The sequence below is a fragment of the Pisolithus orientalis genome (assembly GCF_024613125.1).
Source record: "Pisolithus orientalis strain OTSU chromosome Unknown F5J12scaffold_14, whole genome shotgun sequence".
In the NCBI taxonomy this organism is placed as follows: Eukaryota; Fungi; Basidiomycota; class Agaricomycetes; order Boletales; family Pisolithaceae; genus Pisolithus; species Pisolithus orientalis.
Genome location: NW_026260795.1, coordinates 196,506 through 213,150, shown reverse-complemented (window position 1 = coordinate 213,150; position 16,645 = coordinate 196,506). Strand labels below are relative to the sequence as shown.

The 16,645-nt window shown below is 47.8% G+C and overlaps 5 protein-coding genes across 5 annotated transcripts; 2 read left to right on the top strand and 3 right to left on the bottom strand.

The window, feature by feature from the left end:
- Nucleotides 1-178: 178 nt before the first annotated feature.
- On the bottom strand, nt 179-3,874 carry F5J12DRAFT_97620 (uncharacterized protein). The gene is made up of 3 exons (XM_051750141.1): nt 3,800-3,874; nt 3,682-3,748; nt 179-3,636 (listed from the first exon to the last, which is right to left on the bottom strand). Exon 3 carries the CDS (start codon nt 3,491-3,493, stop codon nt 272-274), a length of 3,222 nt encoding a protein of 1,073 aa, XP_051599883.1. The 5' UTR covers nt 3,494-3,636; nt 3,682-3,748; nt 3,800-3,874; the 3' UTR covers nt 179-271.
- A 1,514-nt stretch (nt 3,875-5,388) lies between these two features.
- Nucleotides 5,389-5,622, top strand: F5J12DRAFT_697265 (uncharacterized protein; the record flags this gene model as incomplete). Its single annotated transcript, XM_051740448.1, has 1 exon — nt 5,389-5,622. A coding segment is annotated over one exon (234 nt), but the record flags the coding sequence as incomplete, so codon positions are not given.
- A 1,401-nt stretch (nt 5,623-7,023) lies between these two features.
- F5J12DRAFT_693152 (uncharacterized protein) lies at nt 7,024-7,319 on the bottom strand (the record flags this gene model as incomplete). Its single annotated transcript, XM_051740406.1, has 2 exons — nt 7,024-7,200; nt 7,257-7,319. Coding segments are annotated over 2 exons (240 nt in total), but the record flags the coding sequence as incomplete, so codon positions are not given.
- A 1,265-nt stretch (nt 7,320-8,584) lies between these two features.
- F5J12DRAFT_721098 (uncharacterized protein) lies at nt 8,585-9,510 on the top strand (the record flags this gene model as incomplete). Its single annotated transcript, XM_051741286.1, has 4 exons — nt 8,585-8,625; nt 8,675-8,718; nt 8,833-8,915; nt 8,977-9,510. 4 exons carry the CDS (start codon nt 8,585-8,587, stop codon nt 9,508-9,510), a joined length of 702 nt encoding a protein of 233 aa, XP_051599880.1.
- A 4,319-nt stretch (nt 9,511-13,829) lies between these two features.
- F5J12DRAFT_97560 (uncharacterized protein) lies at nt 13,830-14,987 on the bottom strand. The gene is made up of 9 exons (XM_051750140.1): nt 14,872-14,987; nt 14,810-14,821; nt 14,745-14,760; nt 14,656-14,692; nt 14,495-14,601; nt 14,386-14,445; nt 14,302-14,329; nt 14,196-14,250; nt 13,830-14,138 (listed from the first exon to the last, which is right to left on the bottom strand). Exons 2-9 carry the CDS (start codon nt 14,811-14,813, stop codon nt 13,918-13,920), a joined length of 528 nt encoding a protein of 175 aa, XP_051599879.1. The 5' UTR covers nt 14,814-14,821; nt 14,872-14,987; the 3' UTR covers nt 13,830-13,917.
- Nucleotides 14,988-16,645: the final 1,658 nt, after the last annotated feature.

Genomic DNA, 16,645 nt, shown 5'->3' with positions numbered 1-16,645 from the left:
GCGTTCGGTTCGTATGTATTTATGGGTCCACCTGCGACATTTCATTACAATGCAGAACTCGGGTACTCCGTAGCCGTCCCTGTTAGGCCGTCAATTACAGGTCTGCCTGCCAATCCGGCCAATGACGACGCGAACGCGACCGGTCAGACTGCGATTCACTGGACATGTGTATGCATGCACTCCTACAAGATATGATCGGACGAAGGAAAACAAAAAGTAAAGGGGAGGACAATGTGGATGTCGATACCAGATATCATAACGCCACAGCTATCTACGCAATATTGAATATCCGAATTTTGCTTTTCAGAATGCTGGCCTGGTCTATGGGCTGAGCAGTAATGCGCGTAGAAGACGCGATCCTCTTGTGCTCGTTATGAGGTAGTTGACTTAACAGAAGAGCGTTAAATGGCTTCTCAAGGGTAGAGAGCAGCTGCTCTTCAGTCGCGGCATCTAGTTCAGCAGGTGAACCAGGAAATTTCGAGTGCCAAGGGCGAACAAGTTGCAGAGAACCTTGCAGCCGCGTTTCATCTTCTAGCTTGTTTGGAAGAGTGATCTCAAGTGGCCTCAGACCGAATGCCTGGATGCTATACGTGTAACTCGGTGCCGATGGATCTGACCCTTTCAGATGAACCACTGTGACACAATGCGCAATACATGGTAGTATGAGGCGGCGATTGAGAAAACGTGGAAGGGGCACCCTAGTGAGTGAGTGGAAGTCGTACACGTCACCTGGGGAGTATGAATCCGGGGCTCGCAAATGAACCCCCGGAACGTGATGGTCGATATTGGATAATGTAAAGTAACGACTGAAAATGTCTGGCAAGAGCGGCGCCGCGAGTGAGCCACACAAGTTTCGCAGTGCTTCGAATGATATTGGTGAGGGACCCTGACTTATCGCCGCTGAGGGCTTTTCTGCATCAGGTTGAGGTCGGAGCAATGGTAGCGTTTGGAACGAGGTGATCTGGGCAGGGAAACAGCTATGAAACCGCGACGCCTCCCCAACCCAATCCAGAGCTGAGATATTCCCAGACTGCGAAATGATTTCCGCCAGGAGACGCCCAAGAGCGTTCTCAGCAGATTCACCATACAGAACGGGAAGGTGAAGATTAAAGATCCCGAAAAGTGAATAGGCGATATCCTCAGGCCGCGTGGTACGACGTAATGACGCCCATTGGAGTCTCGAACGAGCGTCATCTGTACCTGGGGAAAAGTGAGTGAGAAACCGGGACTCTATTCCAGTCGCCCTTTCCAGCTCTTCCAGCACCGCGATATCGGCTTTATGGTTCGAAGATGTGAGGTTCTTGTAAAGTGACCAGGATTGAGTGTAGAATAATATGTTTCCGGAGGCCAGTAGTTCTTGGAGGGTCCACCCACGTCTGAACCATTCGCTGCTCTCGAACGAACCGGTATCCGGAACATCAGAGAGATACACAATGGTTAGGGAAGATCGTCGATACCACACAAACATCGATCCTATGGCTTCTTGCAACTCAGCACTGCTGTCTTTGTCTATGCAGCACGTGTCACTCCATGCCCACAGAAAACCTCGCTCACAGGCAACAACGCAGAAGGTTTGCAGCTTTTCAAAGCCCTCCTTTTCTGACATATCATATATCAGGTGGCCCTCGATGTCGCGCAATGATGGCTCGTCTTCACCCCAACGGTGAGAAAGCATGACGTACTGAAAGTATTTCAAGATGGCCGTATGGACCAGCTCCATTCGCTGATCTGGGTAGCACGTTGTGCAAAGCGACACCAGCTGTTTGTACTGTTGGCTGTTCATAAACCGGGTCAACTGCGCATGCCGGTTGCATAGGACACCAGTATGCGTGTGCAGCAGCCTGGTCGGCATGGTTTTGAGGGCTTCAAATGCAACATTACGAATGAGTTGCTCGACGTCAAAGTGGGTAACAGGTGAGGCATTGGAGGATGTCATAGCAACTCGTGACTTGACCTTCATGCGGAGGTAGGCTGCAAGGGAGCACTGGGATATGTCGTAAGTGGGATCCCCAGGCATGAGTACCTGCAAGACTTCTTGCTCCAACGAAATAGCCTCGTCGAGATCTGCTGCTGCGGGTTGTTGACGAAACCGGTGTGCTAGACACTGTGCCAGGTTATGCAAGGACAAAGCACGACCGGAATGGTCGATCGGGAAGGATTGTAATACATATCGACACAGTGTTATGTCCTCATTCAGACCGACAATTGCGTGTTGATTGCCAGATCTATGCCTCACAAAGTAATTGACCAGAGCGCCTAGATCGTCTATCTCTCGACCAAGTACGACAGGTTCATTTGAGTCGGTGGCCTGGGCTGGCCTCTGAACCCAAGCTCCCTCGTAATGGGAGTCTCGTGGTAACCGCAGTTGCAGAGCATACGTTGCACAGCAAATAGCATCGTCAAAGTCAGTCGTCGCGGCCTCCTTCGGGAGCCTGTCCCAGAGGTGGAATGAGAGCGCGAGAAGTGAGGAAGCGAGATCAGCTGTGCTTGTTGGATGGTCCACCGACGCAGCTTGATGAAGAGAATTCGCACCGTGCAACCCAGGCATGTCAACTTGTTTCTGAAACTTCGTCCAGAGGTCGCGAGCGAGGTCGTAAAGATATTTGCTGCGATCGGGATGCCCTAGTGGACAGAGCTCCAGTGCTGCACGTCTGAGCGAGATGGCTTCCTCCAAGTCGCCAATTGCAGCCTGTTTGTCCAACCTTCTCTTGAGGTAGAGAACGAGACTGTCGAGAGTGATATCACGGCGAGGATGCCCTGGCGGACAGAGCTCTAGTGCGGCACGTGAGAACGAGATGGCTTCCTCCAAGTCGCCGATGGCAGCCTGTTTGTCGAACCGGGCGTTGAAGCAGACAGCGAGAGTGTGGAGAGTGGTATCACGATCTGGATGCCCTGGCGGACGGAGCTCTAGCGCTGCATGTGAGAGCGAGATGGCTTCCTCCAAGTTGCCGATGGCAGCCTGTTTGTCAAACCTGGCGTTGAGGCAGACAGCGAGTTTGTGGAGAGTAACATCACGACGAGGATGCCCTGGTGGACGGAGCTCTAGTGCTGCACGTGAGAACGAGATGGCTTCCTCCAAGTCGCTGATGGCAGCCTGTTTGTCAAACCTGCACTTGAGGTAGCCAGCGAGTTTGTGGAGAATGGCATCACGATCAGGATGGCCTGGTGGACGGAGTTCTAGTGCTGCACGTCCAAGCGAGATGGCTTCCTCCAAGTCATTGACTGCCCCCTGCTCGTTATATCTATATGAAAGACAGAGAGCGAGGTCGTGAAGTGACCTGGACCGATCATCCCACTTGTTTTCGACTGGTCGGAGTTCCAAAGCAGCACGATGCAAATCGATTGCCTCTTTCAAGTCGCCGATTTTACGGTATTCTTCGTATCTATGGTGTAGGGCCCACGCCAGGCCGAAGAGGGCATCATACCGACCATCTCCCCCTGGAGGACATCGCTCCAAGTTTTTTCGTTTGCGGGAAACGTCTATTCGTACCATTGAATGTCGTTACACCAGGATGATATACACGACGGAAATGGTTCTGCCTTCGCGCTAGGTTCGGTGATCACTTGCAACAAGACAGGGACAGTAAGGGAAACGGGAAAGAAACTCGGTGAGCAATATTGAGTGTCAGCTGAACGCTGCTCAAATCAGCGAGGCTAACCAAGCAGCGCAAAAGAACCCACGGTAAAAACACGAAGTCTCGAGCAGGTAACCTTGGGTGTCGGTACGAAGCACCAACTGTGGATAGGGCTACACGCGGTTCAATGCATATAATGCAACGATGGTCCGATAGGAACTCACCAATAGATGCGAAAAGTGCAAGTTGGTTGGAGAGGCGGGAGGAAATTGGGCTTTGCTACTTGAGCGAGTCACACAGCTTGAAGAACTGGGGAGGCGCTCACCAGTACAGCAACGGTTTGGTGGACATTTGTGGGAGAGAGAAGACAAGTGGTTACGGCGTACGAAGAGCACAGGATTTGCCTCTACCGACGCTGCCCGTACACGTTCCCGCATGTCCGATGCTCCCCAATATGGCGTTACATTTGAACCACAATTATTTGACGCTGGGAATAAACCACTAGTGTCGGGAATTTACTTGTTTGTGCGGGACAAATAAAGTTTCATGTGCGGGACAAACGGAATTTTGTGTCCCGCAATCAACATTGATTATGTAAGCACACATCGCACTAGCTTTGAGTGTAGTTAGGCCTACCTAGTGGCCTCATCACCTAGTATGACCCATATACTGTATGTATAAGATTCTAGTGGTACATTGTTATGATATACTGTACTAAGACTGGCAGATGTTTGGTAGACATGAAGGGTTAAGCCACCTATGAGTCTGTTGATAGTAGTACCCTATTTTGGAAGTCACCCAGTCAAATTTTCATTGTCTTCACTGCACTCTCCAATACACAACATCATCCCACATACATCCCTCCATGATGTCTAGGACCTCTAAGCACCAAGATCTTGAAAAATGTAAGTCATAAGTCATATGGTACCAGTATCTTACATGCATTTGTTGTAGTCTTTTCAGTGCTGTGTGCAGACAGTGTTTTCATAGCAGGCCTGGAGCAGAACCTGCTTCCAGATGATGTAGATCAGTGTGTTGCATTGGCTGGACAGGAGGCAAATATATCCCAGAAAGAAGTGACTGTAAGTGATCCCCCCATCTCTACTTATTTTATCATTGACTCTGTATTTAGATTGCTGATTTTTGGTGCCTTGCCAGCTATCATAAACAGCTTGTTCCCCTGCAGCTCACCTGGGCTGTAAGTTCATACAAGAAGAAGGAGAAAGGGGATCAGAGCACTATTCACCTTGCAAAGTGTTCAGTGGTGAGTGGTAGTCTGTATAACTACAGTCATTGATGGTCACTAAATAAATTTCCAGGACAGAGATCTTGGTCTGCAGGATGCTGCTGTACCATTAGATCAAATGGTTGGGCAGAACCCTGATATTGCTGTTGTATGCCATGACTGTTACATTGACACTGACCACAAGTCCCCATACAAGAGGGGTAGGGTCCTTGTTGATGCAGGTAATGAAGACTTGTGTCCAAGTAATGTGCCTTCAGTCATTGTCCCAGCTCCTGGTGAGGACTGGTATACAGTGGCTCCAGAGCAAAGTGCAATCTTTGTCAACAGTGAAGGTGAGTGATTTACATTACATTTACACCTGTACTAACACATGATTTTGACCATCCATGGTAGGTGAAATTGAACTGGCTGTTATCTGTGGGTGCTCTGGTAGGCACCTTGATGTACTTGAGTATGTGAATGTGGTCATATCAGAGGCTGTCAATGACTGTAAGGGTGTTCATGTATGTTGCATGTTACCTGCTATCTCATGGTCTGACACACCCTTCTTTCTGGCCTACCCATGGGGGAGAGATGATCCAGTATGGGTGGAATGCTGGGGCTTGTCACTTGCATGTATTTGGATTGGTAAAAAATTTCAAGGATAAGAAGCTCACAGATGATGAGTGTCATGAGAAGAATGGGGCAATCTTGGGTATCCTTGCACTGACATGGAACCTTCTGATCAGGACTCTGCCAGAGGAAGTGGTAGCACCAACTAAGGCTGCCATTGCAGCCTCAGGCTTGCCACCCATGGCAAGTGAGTGTGATATCAAAGGTATATGGAGACTTTCCCACTTGATATTGTGCTAACTCTGAAACACTTAGAATGTGGTTACTACTTGGACCTCCCTGTTGGCCATCTCAACTTTGGAAGTGCTGACTGAGCACCAGCTGAGGCATACATGAGTCAGAATTATACTGTGTATGTGGTGCATATTCATCTCCCACAATACACATCTGAAATTGGCCAGTCCTATTCACACAGATCAGTTGTATGCACCCTATGCATTCAACTGGGTCACTGAGCACAGGGTCTGTGACAGCAAGATTGCAGAAACCAGTGCTAGGTCAGATCAAAGTGGTCACCCAACTGGAGGTAATTATGTAGATGTCTCTTTCTGAGTTATTGTTTGCTGTGCATCTGACACTGCCATGGTATTGTCTCCACCATTCTCTTAGTATGTTCTTAGTAGCTAATTTATCTTCTAGTGTGTCTGACCAAAGTTCCAGCATGGGACAACTCTAGCTCGGCCCAGTGTCTGGCATCAGGGGACAGCCATCAATTTCTCCACACACATCAAGGCTGCCTATGATGCTGCTGTCCAGGCAGGGGGGATTGAGTTACTTTGTGGTTGAGTTTGAGGTGGAAGGTAGCTACATAGAAAATTATTTTTCTACTCTCCTGTCTTTTCAAATCACTTGTGGAGCTATGTTTCACTGTCTAGCCTCTTTCCAAATCCTGATCATTACAATGTATCATAATAGCCCTGTACAGAAGTGATGGCTCCATAAATGATGTTTCCTTGACATCAAGCCCACCACTTTCCACCACCTCACCAACAAACTGCCCCTTGCACTCTAGGTTGAGACCATCAGGATTCTTCTGCTCACCAATGAATTGCACTAAAGAGTTGAGGGGAAGGGGATTGTATGGGTGCAACAACTGACATGCAATTTTCTGCCACCAAAAGTGAGCCTAGATATCCTTACAGTTTGAATGCTGGGAAGGGGTACAGAGTGACAAGGGAGGAAGGGAGAGTCCAGGTGGAACAGCAGCAATAATATGTCTCTCCATGTCCAAAGCTTCATGTGCTTTTGCAATGATTGAGTAGACTCAAATACCTAGGCAGTATGCTTTGTCCTCAGTGATAGCCTAATAAGGGGTTGAGCAGCAAGAGGTGCAACAGAGGGGGGAATCCACTGTGGAATAGTATACTTGCATGCCAATTCAAGCTTTGTGACAGCTGAAAGGTTCAGCTGGTTGAGGTGAGCAATTTCCCAGTTGATACTGTTATCAATCTGCCAGAGCTTGTGACACCTTCAAGATTGCCACAAGGGATGGCAGGTTCCTGTCATGGTGAACAGAGCCACTGAAATACAGGATTATCAGTGTAATTCCATGCTGGCCTGTTATGTACATGTAGGGATTACTTACACATGATACATCCATGATATGAAGTGCTCAAATTCTCCACCTGAGATTCCTGGAAGTTTAATGGGGTGCTCTTCATCCACACCATCATTCACAACCCCAGATGGGAGTGTGAAGATACCCTCCAGAGTGGGAGAGTGGACAAACAGTGCCCCCCTATGAAGGCAAAAGAGAGCATTGTCTGCCTGTTATCAATCTGATCAGCAGCAGTGATAACAATGACCATGATCAAATAGCACACCTGAAACACAATATTTCCATCTGTAAACCAATACTTTGGGTGCTTCTGTAGGGATGCCATTGACTGTAGTTGGATCAATGGGTTATCAGTAGGGACTATAAGAGAAGATGGAGCCTTTGGTCACACCTGTGCTCATCAGCAAGAAACTGATTACATAATCAGCACTGTGGCCTCTCATGCTTGCATCAGTTCTGACTGACCAAGTCCTTACTGCCTGGCACTACAACACTCAAACTGCACCCACTGTCATGGTCCTTCCTAACCTCCCTACTAGTAATACAGCACCTTCCACTACCTGGCCTGCACAAGTACTCCAGGCAGCTGACAAGCTGGCACAGATCTATGACCAAGCCAAAAGGGCTTTACAGGCACAAAGTGAGGTTCTCCAGCTCCAATACCACAGTGGCCAGATTAACCATGAGGCCATTCCAATCCTGCATGCATTGGAAAACATGGCAAACCAGGGAGAAGTCCCACTGGAATGGGTGTTGGAGTGTGCAGCAAGGTTTGACATTTTACTTCAGGAACTGGAGAGTGCACAACAAGCTGCAACAGGACAGTGAGTACTGAAAAACTATACTTCATACACACTGAACACCACTGCCTACAGTGATTCACTTCCAGTTAGTTACATAAGGCCTGTGGATGTTTTGCATACCTGAAGGCCAGGTTGCCCTTGCAAGCAGCCAAATATTGCCATTTTACAGGCTGCTATGTCTTCAGGGCATCACATACCCCTATCCAACCCATCCCATGCTCTTGGAATTCACTGGCATACTTTGTGCTATTATATGCAGAAGTTTGGCATTGATTATCAGCATACTCCAATCTCAAATTCTGAGCTTGACACTCTCATCCAACAGTTCTGAGCTTCCTGTCCCCAGTCAGGATTACATTACATCACTGGGTCATTGTGCAAACATGGCTTGCAGATACAGTGAAGGCAAATTACTGCATCCCTGCATTGGGTGGATCCTTCAGGCCATGTCTTTCAGTTGTGAACAGCTACTCACCATCACAAATACAAAGTATCTCACCCAAATGCCCTCTGGCACATGGATGGTCACCACAAGCTTATGCACTGGGGAATAGTTATCCATGGTATCATTGATGGATACTGCTGCACAGTGAGTGAATCCTCTAGGTAGTGCTGTAGCATACTAAAATCTACTAATCCCCTCAAGGTTGTTGGATTGGAGGCTCATACTAGCAACCAATCATCTACTGTGATGGCAACATTCCTAAATGCAGTTGAAAAGTATGGACTGCCTTCCCATGTGCATGGAGATCATGGAGGGGAGAATAAAGAGGTTTTGGTGTTCATGATCATGACCAGGGGGCTGAACCAAGGTAGTTTCATGTGGGGAATGTGAGTGCATACATTCACATGATTCATTGACTTTACCACCTGTGTACAGATCCAAGCAGAATACACACATAGAGCAACTCTGGCATGAAGTTGGTACATGCTTTGCACAACCATGGAGGGTCTTTTTCTATCAATTGGAGCATGAGCACCATTTTGACTGATCCAGCCACCACCACCTGTGGCTCCTGCATTACCTTTTCCTTCCAGATATCAGGGCAGACTGTGCCTCATTTTGTGAGGAGTGGAATGCTCACCCAATCTCAGGTGAAGGTCATGACCAGAGCCCAAATGTGAGTGCAGTAATATAGCTATGCTCTGATGACCACCAAATATTGACATAAACACTGGAAGGACATGCATTTCATGAGGCAGCTAGAGCATGGAATATATCTCCAGAATGACATACAACTCCACCCCAATGTCATTTCTCACTACTATGGCCTGCAACACCAAGGCAATGGTTCTACCCCAGGCCATCTGGCTGAACAGGATGATGAATGGGAGGATGTGGTAGAGGACAGTGATGCTGCTACCCAGAATTCTGATCTTCCTTCTATGATTGCAGCTGATCAAGCACCTGAATTTGCCAATGATGGTGCCCCAGTTCCCAAAGGAATCAGCCCATTTCCCTCACCTGCATGGCAAGAAGTGTTTCATCTGTCCATGCAACAAGTACAGGAAATCAGACATATTCCAATTGGATATGGGATCAGGGAAGAGGAGTGGGATGGGGAAGGCTATCCAGAGTTGGAGACCATTCCCTCAGGATGCCATGGCCAAAAGGAAATTATAGTTGAGCTTCCAGAATTTATCTGGAGACCACAAGCTCTTAGGTGGTGTCAGGCCATGGAAGTTCTCATCCATGTACTTGAAACTGCTAACTAAATGTCTGTACAGTAGGATGTGTTACCTGCATGCTCATGCTGATTACTACTGCATTTTTGACTTAGTGTTTCTGCAATTCCACTATGTGATGGGAATTTTCATGAAAACTGACATTTCGTCTGCAACTACACTTTCGTTTCTTCCACCAACAACCAATTCACATTCTCCCACTTTCATTCACTACTACATTCCTTTAATATTCTTTCTCTCCCTTTTTACTATCATGGCCAGAAAGTGACTCCATAAAAGACCTCCCTCCTCCTTCTCTGAAAGCTCTGCCCAGCCATCCAGCAGTCAGCCACCCTCAGGCTCTGGGCTTGTTGCCTCTGTGCTACAGAAAGTACTGTCTTGCCCAAGCATCCCTGCTAACATAGCCTCCTCCTCCCAGCCAACATATGCCCCAGCCCCACTGCAGCTGGGAATGCCATCCTACAGGCAAGCAGACCTTGAGTCAAACAGAGGACTGAAGGGAAAGTCCAGGGCAGTCAGTGCACAGACAGCACAGACTGGAAGGGTGAGTCCTCTGTTCTCTATCAGAATTACTGCATTATAAGCCTACCTTACAGAACTGACAAGTGAACATGAAAAGCCCTGAATTTTTCATAAGCTGAATTGTCTTCCTTCCTCATGGCACTGCAGAGGTGAGTGCCTTCCCCCAGATTGAGAGTTAATACCTAATGCATGCATAGCCTGAAGATAGTGGCCATATGGAGGACTCAGGTTCCACCTCTGGTCCCCTGCTCACACACCTTTTCCTGGTCATTCACTGCTCAAGAGCCCCTTCAGCTTCAGACCTTACTAGGCTTGAAGCACTCAGGCTGGCCCATGCAAACTTTCAGGATTACTTTCAATTCAATTGTGACTGGTCCTTCTCACAGGTAGACAGCTACCTTCATTCATTATTTCCCACTCTCTTTGCATACCTTGACTCCCAACTTCAGGCAAGCTGCCCCCTTGTCCAACCCCCAACATTCTGTCATGCTAATCACATTCTAGACCACCAACCCAGGCTACAGCAGTCTACAGGCCTCCTGTTACCAATACCTTCCACCCTACCACCTCTGTGTCAAGAGTCACAAGGAGGTGGCCATTGCCAGTGGAGCTGATTTTCCTGATGGTGAGCTCATATATGCTAAGGTGTGAGCATGAAAGTGACCCTCCCATGAGGACAGCAAGCTTTTTCTCAGTGAGTGGTGCCATCACCCATGATAGTTTCCTGATAAACTTACCTGGCTTATGCTAGAAACTCACCACAAAATCCCTTACACAGTCCTGGAACAGTGGAAACCTTGCCCTGTGACAAAATTGGCTTCTAAGGCTGCTGGCAAGAGAAAGGCAATTGTCCTGTCAGACACCAAGTCAGATGATACTGATTTCACATTGAGAGTTGCTGATCCTGATGGGGAACTCAATACCCCTCTATCCTTTACTCAGCACCCATCAAAGTGATTGTGAGTCACAGGTAAGGTCAGTCCTGTACACATGCTAGCCTACTGACTGACACTCTCCCAATGGTGCAGAAACACCACCAGCATTTACTGAATCCAGTGTTCACACTAGTCATGATGCTGGTATGGAGGCAACTATGGGTACACCACAGCCACCATCACCAGACTCTCCCCTACCTGCTATGACTGTACCAGCAACCCCTGAGGCAGAGTCTGCCCCTCATCCTCCCAACTCAAGTTCCTTCACTATTGATGATTCTATTGCCAATCCCTGGAAAGCCCATTGCACTTTCAAGTTCTGATCCTGACTTACATATGCTGCCTATCCACCCATCCACCTACTCACTGTGCTATGACCCTCACATATTATACCCCTGATGATCCTTTTTCATGCTACATACACACACAGATCATACCATGCTATGAAGGTGCATGTCTATTGCAATAGTAAATAGCCTTATATAGTTGCCATTTAATATAAACTTTCAGTGTTAAAAATGGCTTGTGTGTTGCTAACTTCACATGTATAGTCAGGCATTGGGCAACATACACACAGAGCCCTGAGAAATTTTATGTAGGGGTATATTTAGCTGCAATATGTATACATAAAGGTTGTCCAAATGGTCCAGTGGTTAGGTGTGTGGCCCCTGTTGTGATACAGTGCAGGACCTGCCATCACATGACTGCAGGCTGTGGTTTGAATCCCTGTGGTAGCACAAATGCTGCACACCTTCACTAGACTTTGCAGGCACATTTTGTTAGAACTTTTTTACATTTTTCTTCTTCTAGTAAAATGTAACAATTTATTTATGCACTACTAGTAGATTATCTTCATGGGTCATAGGCAATAAACATTCAATGGTATGGTGTGGTGCATATGACGCTGCATCTGTAACATTAAACAAACAAAAATAAAACAGCTGATTGTGTGACTTTTGCAGTAATGCAAAGAAAATTTGCAGGTGGCTGTGCCCACAGCTACTGACTAAGCAGGGCATGTGCATGGGGGAGCGAGTGAGTCAGGACTACATGCACTCCTTGCCCATTCCTTGGGACTCATTTCAATGCTACTGTACATAACCCATGTAATAATGGGTATTTTGCCAAGAAATGGGCCCAAATTCACTAGGCCAGTGATGACTTGTGGCATGGAGTGTGGTCACATGAATTTGCAGGTGGCGATGCTGTGGGAATTTCCTGAAGGAGCAATCCCACCACCAGGTGGGAGGGGTGGGGGAGGGGGTTGAGCATTCGAGCAGGCCCTGTGGGGCATCACAGCCTCATGGATTGGGCAGGATGACTGGGGAGGGTGCTGATGAACTGTGTTCATGTCCTGCCTACGTTTATCTATTTTATCCACCCTCCTAGCTAGTGCAAAGTGGTACAAGGTGGTTGTGTTAAAAATTATGCAAGGGTAGTATAAAAAGTTGCACAGGAGCAGTGCTGCAAAAGTCGCACAATCAGCTGTTTTATTTTTGTTTGTTTAATGTTACAGATGCAGCATCATAGGTGCGATGTGTGCTTACATAATCAACTTTGGTTGCGGGACACAAAAATCTCATTTGTCCCGCACATGACTTTATTTGTCCCGCACAAATAAATAAATTCCCAGCACTAGTGGTTTATTCCCGACGTCAAATAATTTTTGTACAAATGCAATGCCATAGGTAGCGACATATTTGGTTCCATCCACACTAGATCTATCCCCGACGTGTATAGTTATGTATGAGTATGGCTTTGCAAGAATCCCACTCTGATTCTGGTTATTATCAGACGCCACTGGATGCCGCAAGAAGCGACATGGATTGATTTACTTTCCAACCGATTCATCAACCTCTGACAGCAATAGCGTTGACAGTAGCCCACAAAGAAGAGCTTTGCAGCTGACGCAACCAGCGGATTGTCCGTCGAATTATTCACGTACCACAAGTCGTGTCCAACGGGCTCGGAGCCGAAAAGTAACGCCGCATTGCTGCCAACATCTCCCTATCCTCACCGGTGAACACTTAAGTGCCGAAGGATAATGTATGACGTGGACAGACCAGCACTCGAGAGCTTGACTTCTGTCATTTCCAGTCATCGTCTGGGGCCTTGCCTTGCACCACTCCGCATTGGAGGTGATCCAACGTATCTTGGCGCTTATGACTAGCAGATGCTATATCTGTCCCCCCACAACTCGCTCGCGATATTCCGCGAGGCTACAACTCCCACAATCCGGAAAGTGTGAATCCACACGTTCATAACCCGAGGCGCGTACGGGTACAAACTATGTTAAGGGCCCTCTTCGTGAGGCGACATGGGAGTTCCATTGCAAGAAGGGATGGTTTAATTGAGAGTGAACCAGGGTGGCCTTCCCTTATTCCCCTAAATATTGACCTATGCGCTGGACGAGGAGCACTGGTTGCTGGGGACTGACGGCTCACACAAAATAACATCGCCGGATGAAACTTACCGCCCTGACTTGGCAGCTTCGCAGAGCCAAATGAGGGGATGGCGTCCGAATCCACCCTAACCGCCAGCTAATTCAATTATTATTAGCATAAGCAGTACTCCCCGTACTTACCACCATTGTGTTTTTGAGGCTGGTATTGTAGACATGTTACAGTCGTGTACGTTCAAATGCACTACTTAAGCGCATCCGGAGCTGTTGTAGGCCGGCGAACGAAAAGAAAAAATTAAGTCGCATATGTGATCTTTGATCCATCAGTGCAGGCTTCATATCGGATGGCGAATAGCTGTACTGCTTCACGTGGAACCCCACGTGGACGAAGATATTTCACCGAAGAAACTAGACCACCGGCTTCTGCGCAGAAAGTGTGACTGACCGTAATTTTTAACACTATGGTGGCCTCGCAGGCCGAGAGGAGCAGCGGGATATTCCATAACAGTATGATCAATGGCGGTCACATTATGGTACTACTAGAACTACACCTCACTCTCTCTTCGGAAGACCATGCCTTTACGTATCAAGTGCCGAATCAGCAGTGATATCGATAACCATCACCTCGTGCGCCTCGATATGTTTTTCTCCTTCGTTTGAACGCTCCACGCCCTCCGAAAGATTCTGCAGGTTCGTGAGGTGGACAGCATCGACGCGTTCATCTGACTGGGTGGTGCCTAATTCCTGGGATCGAAGGTATTGTCGGGTGTTCAGCGATGCTAAAAGTGAGTTGGAATATACTATTCAACAGTGAGCTTGGGCGTCCTTCCATCGCTTGCAGGGCATGGAAGACCTACGTTTTCCCATCGTGAAGTCCAATGCTGTCGACCATGTATTCTGGACCTTAATGGTCTAAAGGAAGCGTGAGGACGACATAATCGTCGTGTATTACGTTATACGCACGGCGACGGACTCTGCAAGGGCGACTAGTCTGCAATGAAAACCTGGATCAAGTCACGGTGCAAACAGAAGAAGGTCCAAACTCACAAGATCAGCAGACACCGATTAACAGCATAGATGATGAGCGTGTTCAGGAGACGTTTTGTTCTAAGCAGGGTTTGTTAGGCATGGAGCCATCGACAGGGACTGGAGTCACCTTGGGAAGACGGAGCAAGAACCACTGTCATACAAAAGTATGCAGAGTGACACCGTGATCAAAACATCAGGCAGTATGGTGGCCACAAAGGATGACAAGGAATAATACTGGGTATAATAACTCGTGAACCGGTGAACGAACATGTCAGTTAACAGGCCTACCAAATTTTGCGAAGAGGAGCTGGATGCATCGAGGAATCTAGCCGTGGATGTCATTATTTCTGTGAAGATAGTAGGAGACGTTTAAGTACAGTAGAACGATCATCTCTTCTTCTTGATCAGGATAGGTCTGTCATGATGAAACAAAAGTACGAACCCATGCCAAACCCTGTTGAAGTATCGTTGGAAACGTCGTCGGCATAATAAAAAGAAACTCACCAAAGTGGGCTAACACTAATAGTAACTATCGCGGCCACCTTACTGGTTGTCATTTTTGCCATCACAAGCAAGTGTACTTACAATTGGGGTAACCACCAACCACTTCATCCGAGTGCGACAAACTGATTGCCGTCAACGTCTCAGGAGGCACCTGACAGCTTTAAAGGGACCTACGGGTGTATATTTTATGGGCGAAGAAACTAGCAACACTCAGTTTATGAGCGTCAGCCCACAAGGTAGTCGCTTACCATTGAACTATCATGATCACAAGTAACTGCAATACAGCCAAATATTGTCATAGGTAGTTTTGAGATGAAACGGGCGTACATTGGCTAGAAACGATGTCTAAGCAGGGAAAGCGCTTGAAATCAGTGCCTGTTAAATTGTAGAATATTGGACATGCATACTGGGAATGACCTGTCATGTTTGCATCAGCAGGAAACAACTTCGACATGGGGGATATACGAACCAGACAACATGCTCCAAACTCAGCAGATTGCCATAATTGGTTATCTACAACGATTGAGCGCGGTGGTTACGAGTGGCTGCACCAGATTCACCAGGTAGTAATACAAGATATGACACACTAATCAATCATTGGCCACGCGTTCACGTGAACGCGCCAGAAACTCACCGGACGAGGTATGTAAGGTATCAAGAATCCTGACTTCACATGAGCAGACTTGAAGGCTACCCAGGGTAGCCTAACTCACCATACGGCAGCCACGACGAACTTCATGATGAAGGAATCCTCAGAGTAGTGCATGTAATACACATAAGTCTGTATAACCAGTCAGCAGATCACGACACTGAGCATTCTGTATAAAGCGCTCCTGGAGAGTTGTTATTCCATATAACCTTTGGCATGACACAAGGGTATCAGAGGGGAGATGTGACGAAACCAAACTAAACAATACCTACATGGAAGAGACCAACCCCCCGATGAGGGTAGCACCTATCGCAAACAAATGAACGGATAATCGGATTGTGTTTGGCCATGAAATGCCCTCACCGAAATCGCCCGGAATGCCCATGTCGTTTGGGTAACTTATATACGGGAGCTTCGTCGACGGACTCGTTGCCAGGGTACGGATGGTGAAGCGGGCGTGGCGAGGTTGTACACACCTGTTAATGGAGAGATCTAGTCCTGTTATTTAAATACGGGGGACGAGGACTGCGCCCGCGCGGCCAAGCCAACTTGCACCGCTCCGGGCAGCAGCATAGTAATTTACTAGTAGTCCAGATCATCATCGAAGCACCTGTTTGATCCATCGCGGGCGACAGACTGTGTTTCGTCCACGAGGTCCGAGACACTGGTAGATGCAAATATACCGAATGTTTGATACCCGTCCATTCACGAGGCGCAAGGAGCACGCATGGGGTTTGAACCACCATACTTGTATGTGGCAGGACTTATTAACGAAGCCAGCCCTGGTTCTGGGAGCTGATCCATTTTAGCAATGGGCGGGTCGCTGTGCACTAAGGTTCGATACTGAAGCAGGCTCCACTGGGCGTAAGACGCGACAAGCTCACAAAGGAGAACGCTGAAGCCGCTACTTCATACATGTACATAATGCGTACTCGTCAGTGACGAACTTACCGGGGTGTGGACGGAGAAGTGATCGAGAGTGGCCCGCGACCGTGGAATCAAAACTCGAAACAACCTTGCGCCATTTTTAGTAAAGGACGAAGGTCGCACATCGTGAACCGGAGGACCCAAATTGCCCAGGCAGCATTTCTTACAGGAATGATGAACACCCCAACGCCGGCGGCT

What these genes read in the sequence shown, in the direction of transcription:
- F5J12DRAFT_97620 (XM_051750141.1), bottom strand. Translation starts at nt 3,493, where the DNA reads ATGGTACGAATAGACGTTTCCCGCAAACGAAAAAACTTGGAGCGATGT.
- F5J12DRAFT_97560 (XM_051750140.1), bottom strand. An exon ending in AATCGGTGTCTGCTGATCTT is followed by an intron (nt 14,330 to 14,385) that starts GTGAGTTTGGAC and finishes TTTTCATTGCAG; the next exon opens with ACTAGTCGCCCTTGCAGAGT. An exon ending in CCCTTGCAGAGTCCGTCGCC is followed by an intron (nt 14,251 to 14,301) that starts GTGCGTATAACG and finishes CGCTTCCTTTAG; the next exon opens with ACCATTAAGGTCCAGAATAC.